General features: G+C 37.5%; 1 protein-coding gene across 2 annotated transcripts; it reads left to right on the top strand.

Annotated features, from left to right (window-relative positions):
• The first annotated feature begins 3,288 nt into the window (after positions 1-3,288).
• On the top strand, positions 3,289-8,549 carry hcar2 (hydroxycarboxylic acid receptor 2-). Of its 2 annotated transcripts, none has more exons than XM_008424319.1 (3): positions 3,289-3,336; positions 5,822-6,745; positions 6,830-8,549. In XM_008424319.1, exons 2-3 carry the CDS (start codon positions 5,856-5,858, stop codon positions 6,894-6,896), a joined length of 957 nt encoding a protein of 318 aa, XP_008422541.1. In that variant the 5' UTR covers positions 3,289-3,336; positions 5,822-5,855; the 3' UTR covers positions 6,897-8,549. The 2 variants fall into 2 exon arrangements, with proteins under 2 accessions (XP_008422541.1, XP_008422542.1); XM_008424320.1 differs by lacking the exon at positions 3,289-3,336 and adding an exon at positions 3,601-3,673.
• Positions 8,550-9,045: the final 496 nt, after the last annotated feature.

The raw sequence follows: 9,045 nt of genomic DNA, 5'->3' as shown, positions 1-9,045 counted from the left end.
TTATTAGGATGTTACATATTCAGACTTGTTTTGTATTTTGAGTCTTTTTCCACACATGAACTCAGTTCAGAGGAACATCTTAGAAACGCATTGAATGCTTGTGGCTTCCACAAAAATGGGTTTATAACCAGGAAGGCTTCTAAATGACTTCCTAAAGGAGCAAAGAGGAAATTGACAGTTTCTAATACTTTCCTGAAATTATTGATGGACAATAACAGAAATATAAAAAGTATACAAAGTAGGACATTTCAGTAGTATGCCATGAAGTTGAGCAAGACTAGATTGTATTAAGAAATCGATCAGTCTCATAATTACTCAATCAGCCTGAAGAGTAAACACATGATGTAACAATCTAGGTAGGACATAAGCTCATGGACTTGTATCTGCATGGTTTGCTCAGATTATATGTCCTTCACTATAAGCACAAGTTAATTAGCTGGAAATTTCCTCCTCTGGGGCCTCGTAAGCTCATTAATATTTTATTGCCACTCCGTTTGAAGGGCGGCTCTGAGATGTTCCGTACTTGCTTTCCTGAAAAGGATAACTTAAACTTTCAGAGCTGCGATGCATGTGTGGAAATGACTCAAGGTCAGCCTACAAGCCCTGGAGAGGTGTAACACAAGGAGATGAGGAGAAACCTGGAAGTTTGCATGTGAAAGAAAGCTATGAGAATAAGTTCGATAGATGGTAAATATGGTGCAACAAGATTCTGATGTTATACCAGAAGCCAAAAGAGCTAAAAAAAAAAAAAAAATCAAAACTGCCATCTGCATGTTGCTACAATGGATTATTTTATTTTATTTTTTCCTTGGATCTTGTTTAGAGCTCCAAAATATTTTCCACTGAGAGATTTAACTTTGAAATGTTGAGATTAAAGGTTAGCACGGATATGAAAACCTGCATTGTCTTTGTACGAGTTCCCTTTTCCCAGATTCTTCCTGGATATGGATGCGTGTAGACGTTTGAAAGCATGAAACCATCCTCAAGTTTACAGAAGAATTTAGTTGGTGGGTGGTGGGACGGCCGAGATAGTTTCTAATGGTACTGCTGGGATGTTTGCGCAGGTCTGTTTCCCACTTGTTTAGGGTTTTTGCTGTTCATTCAATGGTATGTGGAGCCCCTTTTCTTTCCTCTGAGGGTACCAAACTCCATAAGAGGTGATTGAAATGAATAAAAGTGCTTCCTAGCAGCAACTTTGGTTGTGTTTCTTTCTGCACCCGCAATTTAATGTCTGCAGTATGCTGCTTTTTATACAGTAATACACAGAAGTGTCAAAGAAAAGATGTATAAAAACAAGAAGATTGACTAACAATCCTAGCTTCATTCCTTCTTTACCATTGTGTTTTAAGGATATCTCCTTAAAATATTCATAATTTCATTTTGTAAACCAAAATGAAATTATTTTAATTTACGGAATGCAAAATACTATTTTTAAATTTGATGTATTCATAAAGCAGCTGCGGTATCTACAATAGTAGATGAAAAAATATACATATGGCTGTGCTGCTGCAGCATTTGGAGTGTGTTCTCCCACTTCTGCAGAATTTACCAAACCAGTGGAAATGTTCTGCCATATGGGAAGGAGAGGCTCCTTCTGTTAAACGCAACACCTCTGCAAACAAGCAGAGGCGAGGGGCGCACAGAGGTAAACAACTCACAGTCCAACTCCAGCAATAAACCAGTTCAAACAGTCTGAATCCACCTCAGAAGTTAATCACCATAAATGCAGCACAACTGGCAGGAGAGTAAAGAAAGAGATAAAAAAAATGGGTTTAATGTTGTTTCACTTAATGAACTTTAGAGAGTGACTGCTGCACCCAGTTGTCTTAAATTTAGGACAAGTTGGAGGGAAAAGGTCAGAGGTTACAGGAGGTTATGAGGTGATTCCCAATGAGCGCTGTAAAACATGCCTGCTTCTTTTACCATGTCTTAAGTGTTCCCTTGGAAACTACAGGCACACATTTTGATGCATTTTATTGTTATTTTATGGAGTATGGCAAGATACAAGAAAAACAATGGATTGTTTTTTTTGTGTTTTTTTTTTTTACAAATATTAGTCTGAACAGGGTGGCATGCGTTTGAATTGGGCTCCCCAATGATTCAACACCATTTGCTGCATTTACAGCTGCATCTCCTTATGTGTGATGCTCTTAGCTTTGCACAGTTAGACAATGAAATTTATGTTACTTTGTTTGTGCAAAATTGCTCAGAATTAGAGTAGAACAGCAGATGACCTAAACTGAGCTTTACAACCTGAGCCGAGAATCTCTGAATCTCCCCCAGAGCTCCAGGTAGGTTTGAGCGTCCAAGTTCTGGGCGCTCAAACCTACCAAGTGTGAGTGTAGGTGTTTCCCTGTTTCTCAAGTTGCAAAACAGGAACAAACTGTTTTGCAATTTGCTTCCTCCTGATTTCATCTCCTTTCTGATCTGCCTGTGTTCCTTGGGTTTCATCATGCTATTTTTTATGTGATATTCTCTGAAAAAGAACATCTTTGAAGTGTTCACAAAGCAACTGTATTTATTTCATGCTGAGTTTAAATTACGCAAAGGCGGACTCTATTAGTTGATTGTGTGATTTCTCTCTCTGATTTCATAATCAGAGAGAGAAATGGTGGCTGAACACGAACGCAAGCCACACCTTTTACATTTTAATTAGGGGAAAGGAAATGAAAAACACACATCAGTTTCCTTTTACTTCACCATTATACGCTTCTTTTTGTTGATCTATTGCATAACATCCTGATAAAGATCAGTTTGTGATCGTAACAGGACGAAATGCAAAAAAAAAAAAACTTTCAAATTTATGGATCCCTTTGCAAGGCCTCGTAACATATTACACCATGTTACAGTGAATTTAATCAGTTATAATTTACAGTCTTGTTGCATCAGTTGTTTACCGCCGATTTTCCGCCGGGCTCTTATCAGTTTGTTGCATCAGTGTCGATTGGTGCGAATGGAAGATGCGACGCCGTCTCTCTGGACACTGTCAGCTGTTCCTTGATTTCACCAATATTCATTTTTAACTTTAACTTGTTTGCAAAATGCATACATGTAGTTAATGCATTGGTAAATTTTGTGAATTTAGTAATAGATTTATCATTGATGCAGAGGGGCCAAGCCAAGACAATCATGGCATTCTGTAGGGGAAGATCCTCAGCTTCCACGCCCTCATCCCCACACTGTGATTGGACGATTTTGAACAATCCCTCAAGTGTTTGCTCACACTCTCAAGGATGCAATCTGCCCATTTTAGGGTGAAGGTTAAGTGTTTTCTCATGCAGGAACACTGCAGACACAGTGAAGAGTCGATGGATATGTCACCTCGCAGGTTAACAGGTGAGTGTGGCTTATCTTTAGCCTATAACTCGTAGCATTTGAATTTAAACAGAGAGTGCACAGTTTTATGGAAATATCTGCACCAGAGTTTGCTGCTTAGCCTTTGTGACAAAAGTCCAGGATGCATTCTGACTCCTTATTTACATGTCGACCATATAAATAGAGATAGTGTTTTGACGTCCACTTGTTGGCACGCATGGCAGCCATTTTTCACTGCAGTTGCCCGGCAAAGCTCTAACAGAACAAAATAGGAAATTACATTAGTGACAGCAAAGCTGACACACATCTCACTTCAGAGAAGTTACATCCAGACAAGACTGGGGTCCTGTTGAAAGAGGTATGAGGCTTTGTTTAACATTATAAAAGCTAAAAGGCACATGTTAGTGAGATATGTTTTAAAAATAGCATAGTTTAATCTTCCAGGTTTGCATATTTTTAAAATGTAAGTTTTGTTTCACAGGTAGAGATTAAATTACATCTACTGTAATTCATCAAGAGATCTATATATCTATATCTATGTATATATGTTATATATTTTAAATATTTTATTTATTTATATTACTGTAAAGAATGCTTGGAAGAGTTTATGTTTTAAGCCGGAGAGAAAGTTTTTTTAGCCAGTGATGTGTAAAGGAAGTTGCAAAACATTTTCTTGCAGGGTAACACCAACGAGTCCTAATATATGCTTAAAAAAAGACATTTTAAAGGTAAAGGTAATTTTATTTAGATAGCACATTTGCAATACAAAGTGCCTTGTTAGCGTATTGTGTCTTCATTTAAATTACGCAGTTTTATTTCACATGAAGCTCCTTCATGGAAACTGAACGAAAAAGATAAATGCTTTAGTAACACAAGAAGCCAGGATGAATAAATAAAAATGACCTGAGGTGACAGATTAGATTGAATTAAATGTCTCATATGAACTGTTGTTTGATATTCCATGAAGTAATGAGGCAAAAATGAATAAAAACAGTTCTTACACAATACAACTGATAACAAGGCTAAGCTGGATCAATTTTATTACAACATTAATGTGCTGTACGTGACTAACGTGTATCACACGCAAACAGAAAATAAAATTATATTAAAATATGCCTCTTGTAAATTTGGAGCTTACGCAGCATCAAAGATAACTCCAAATGAATTCTGCATGCGGAAATGTGAATTGTCACTGAAGCAGCATGATAGATTTAAATGGTGTTAACATGAAACTGAAAATAATGTCATAAACAGTGCAATGGTTGATATCTAATTCAAATTATAAGGGGAATCAAACTAAGTTATCTCTAGTACAACAAATTAATGTTACAAGTTGAAATAAATTAATTCTTATGATCTGTCTTTAATATGACTTCAACTTCCTTTTAACGTTACTTTAAGAGTTTTATCACATCTGTGGACAGCTATGTTTCTACTACTGCATTTGACTTCTGCTTTCTGTACATGTGTAGTTTTATTTTGTTTTCAAAGAACCGCAAGTGCAAACAAGTAGAAGAGACGACAGAGCAACTTTTGAATACAAGCTCACACTTTAAGCACCTACATGCTGCACTGAGACACTTTTAAATAAAAGAACTTCACAAAATATTTTCATAGTCTGTTCATCTTGCTTGTAATTCGAAAAAAAAAAAACAATAAGAGATAAACTTATAAGGATTTAAGGATTCAGTAATGAAAGAATTGGGATGTCAGCAAATAATGTAGTTTAACAGGGAATTACCATGTTTTATTTCTGGCACATTGAGAAGACTGGCAGAAATTGTCTGGTTAAGTAATTTGTATTGTTCATCTTTAAATAAAAGAAGTAAAAGTAAAAGCAAGTACTGGGTAAAAATATGGAAACGTGGTTAAAAAAAACAACTTTGGAGAATAAATATTGTTGGCACTTCAATAGAGATTTGTGGTGAAAGCAGAACATGAAGAATGACATTGCTGAGTGCAGTTCTGGTTTTCCCCCAAAAATGTTTGGGCTACACAAACGTTTTTGGTCTTATGCGAATCGACCTTTTTACACATCTACTGTGTCTTTGACATACGTGGCTTGCATTTTGATCATAATGTCATTAAAATGCACACAGGTGGATCTAGATACTTTAATAAATGAATTCTGGAGACAATTGGTTGTGCACAGTGAAAAAGGGACTGAGCACAAATTATGCCACACTTTTCAGATTGAATATATAAAGAAAATTGCGTTTCACGCATCCACAAATATGAGCTTCTTTGTATTGAAATCTCTCTAAAAGTTGTTGCAGTTTGTGGTTTGAGTACAAAGGGCTCTGAATGCTTTTCCATGACAAACGTATATCAGGAACAGTTAAACAGTTTCCCTCATCCATATCTACACAAGATGAAGTTATATGACATAAAAAAGAGAGAGCACACATTTCAGATGTGATGTTATACGTAGATTCTTCCTAGTCATCTTAAACAGAGTTTAATTGTTGTTTGATTTAAACGCATGTACTGATTTGTTGTTTAACAGAGCTTTGTCCTTCTGCCTGATCCAACCAGCCGACATGGAGGGTTTTGACTTAAACGTCTCTGGGCTCTACATCTCTCGGGGATTCGCAAATTTCAGTGGAGATAAAACCTTATATGAGAACTGCAAACACATCCCAGAAGTTCTTATCTGGTATCTCAGCCTGCAGTTCACCAACATGTTCGTGGGCATCCCGGCCAACATCACAGTGTTGTGGCTCATCCACAAGAGCAAGAGGGATTCCTCCACCTCGGATATCTTCATCGTTCACCTGGCGGTTCTAGACGTGCTGTTCTGTCTCACGCCTCCGCTGGAGCTGGCCAGCATCGTCTTCCTCACCTCCAGCAGCCCCTGGTACGTCCTGCGCTTCTTCTACGGCATAAAAGACTTCTCGCCGCTCTTTCTGTCCTGCATTTGCCTGGACCGTTACATCGCCGTGATCCACCCCATCTTCTTCACCAGGCTCAAAGACCGTCAGCACAGGCCGGCGCTGGCCGTCCTGGTTTGGCTCATTATCCTGGCCTACGCCTCGGCTAAATGTGCTGGAAACATTCCGCGTTTTGAGCAGGTCTACACGGTGATGATCCTCACAGCGTTTGCTTTCATGGTGTTTTGCAACATAGTGATTCTCTGGGCCCTGAGACGGTCCAGGCCCGGCCGGGACTCGAAGCATCCGGTGAAGAAGAGAGCCTTCAACATGGTTCTGATAATCCTGGCTATCATTGTCTTCAACTACTTCCCTTCTGTTGCATTGTTCCCCTTTCAAGGGTACTTCTCTCAGGACGTGTTTCGCTGCTATATTCACCATGTCGGTTTTGGCTTGATGGACTTTAGCAGCACCATTCAGCCTATGCTTTATCTATCCAAGGAAAAGTTCCCATGGAAACTCAACTGCTGCAGAACCACAACCAAAGAGACACAAACGAAGTGAGGCCCATTCTTGTATTTCTCATGCTCTACCAGAGTTAAACGAATGTTCGGATAAATTTGTTTTCTGTCTGCTCTTTCCAGTTCAGACTCACGGGAGATTTGGAGCGTAACCCAGCAGTCCCAGAACGTCAGCGAGGTAATACTCTGAAGATGCTACGGATTACAGAACACAGAGAAGAACAGGGGAGGCGTGCGTTTCCAATTTGCCTGTGCAAAAAACACAAAACAGAACCATTTTTGATTACAGTGACAGAAATGTGCAACAGTAAACCCACAGGGGGTGGACAAGAAATCAAAACAGTTCCCTGTACGTTGCAAAAATGTTGACTCATCAATTATTTCTTTTTATTTTGTACCGGGAATTCCTTGTAATTTTTCCAAATTTGTCTTAAACAGTTATTCTGGCTTTCCTGAGTCTTCTTTGGACTTTAACTGATTGTTTCTCAGTTCAGTTCCTAAGACACTCTGCCTTGTCATTCAGGCATTTAAATGTTTCTAAACTTAAGGAATGAAAGTAAAGATGCAATTTTTAATTGGTCTTCAGGAGGTTTTGTAAATAGTAAGCCGTCACAAAGGCAGAATGTTTTAGCTATTTCTTGTGCTAAATTTATAAAAATGAATAAAGTGGCAATTTCCCCACAGACACAACTACGTAGCTTAAATCATGTTATCTATAGCAAATAATCAACTGCTGAGTGATGCGTCTCTCAGTTTCTGTTTCAAGTCTGTCAAAGAGACATGAAAAATCAGCCAAAGTTCAAAGAAGACCTTCCAAGAGGAAGTGTGGCGAGGCACATATCAAGAAAGTCTTCTTTATGGAAAGAATAGAAGAAGAATGTTGTAGACCTTTAACAAATAAACATTCTGCAATAGAAAATATGGAACTGTGTACTGGTTTCCATTGTTTCATGACGGAACTCTATAAATGGTTCTTTTATGCTTCAGATCAAATACTTCTGAAATCTTCAGACAATCTCTGATATTATTCTATATGTGCTTTTCAACAAAATATGTTACAGGTCAATACATGTCAAAATGTCCATAATGTAATTACTAGTATCAATGTTAACTCAGGAGGATTTTGGCACTGCAGCATCCTTGTGGAACCTATAATCAATTTTACATTAGCAGAAGCAAGGAGATGCTAATTTCTGTCAGCAGAAATGCTGTTAGCTTCAGCTCTGTTATAAAGAAGGACATGAATAAAAATACCACAGCTCAAACAAACCCCCTGTTTAGCACTGCGGCATAGCTAGCTCATACAAGACATTTGAAAAGTAGAAGTGTCGTTTTTACAGGACATTGTTCAGTATTTTAGGTAACACAAAGTGTGCTGAAAAAACCCACTTTATTACTTCCGTTATGTGTCGAATAAATGTGGAATTTTTTTTGCACATCTTACAGACTTTTTCTTTTTGTTCCTATTATGGTAAGAAGAAGCAAGTGACTCATGCTGTTGAGAAATATGAATTTAAAAACTGGATTGTTCTGCTTTTTGGATGCATTATATAAATCCAATTTTAAAAAAACCCAACAATGCTTGCCATTTTCTGAGAGTGAACTGCAGCAGCAGAGATTGGCACAAAGCCATTTTCTAGGTCTGGTTGTAAAATGGAGCAGGTGTAGCTTCAGCCTTTTGTAATGTTTTTGTTTTTGACATTGTATTTATTTTCTTGTTTGCTACTTTTCAAGATCTTGTATGTCCTCACAAGGCCCGGTTGTGGCAGAATGTATTGATAAAACCCATTAACAAACTGCTTCTGCATTCAATCTTAAAATTAATCAACATTGAGCATTTTTCACATTTATGTAATTTTTGCAGAATACAAATAAAAACTTGGTTGTTTTCTGCGCATTTTCCCGTTTTTCGTCTTTGCCTTTCTTGCAGTTAAGCAGCTAATAAATATAAAGCTTCTAAATGTGCGAGACTTCTAAAAACAGAACTTGTTTCCACAATGAGTCAACAGTAAATCAACCAACAGATTTGGTTTTGCTCGCCTAAGTTTTTTTCTTTTTTTACTGACATCCACAAACTTTAAAATTACTTCCTTTCATGTGAAACGCAAACAAAATGCTGAAACATCTCCAGCAGATCCATCGTTGTACTCTGATAGGACAAATTTGATAACGATTTGATTCTGTTCCTGAAAAATTATTTAAATCTTCTTATCTTAGCAATACTTCAGCAGCATAATAATTTGATGTTGCACAAGCCACATGCATAACTATAACCTTTTTTTTTTTTTTTTAAACAGCATTTTTTTTCCCCACTAGCATTTCAAGTTTTGTGCATTAGA

This window comes from Poecilia reticulata, linkage group LG12 (assembly GCF_000633615.1).
Source record: "Poecilia reticulata strain Guanapo linkage group LG12, Guppy_female_1.0+MT, whole genome shotgun sequence".
Classification (NCBI taxonomy): Eukaryota; Metazoa; Chordata; class Actinopteri; order Cyprinodontiformes; family Poeciliidae; genus Poecilia; species Poecilia reticulata.
This window is presented reverse-complemented; position numbering and strand designations above follow the sequence as displayed.

Excerpts from the sequence above, each read along its gene's own strand:
- hcar2 (XM_008424319.1), top strand. The coding sequence starts at position 5,856 with ATGGAGGGTTTTGACTTAAACGTCTCTGGGCTCTACATCTCTCGGGGA. Across the intron at positions 6,746-6,829 it reads ACCAAAGAGACACAAACGAA|TTCAGACTCACGGGAGATTT; the intron begins GTGAGGCCCATT and ends TGCTCTTTCCAG.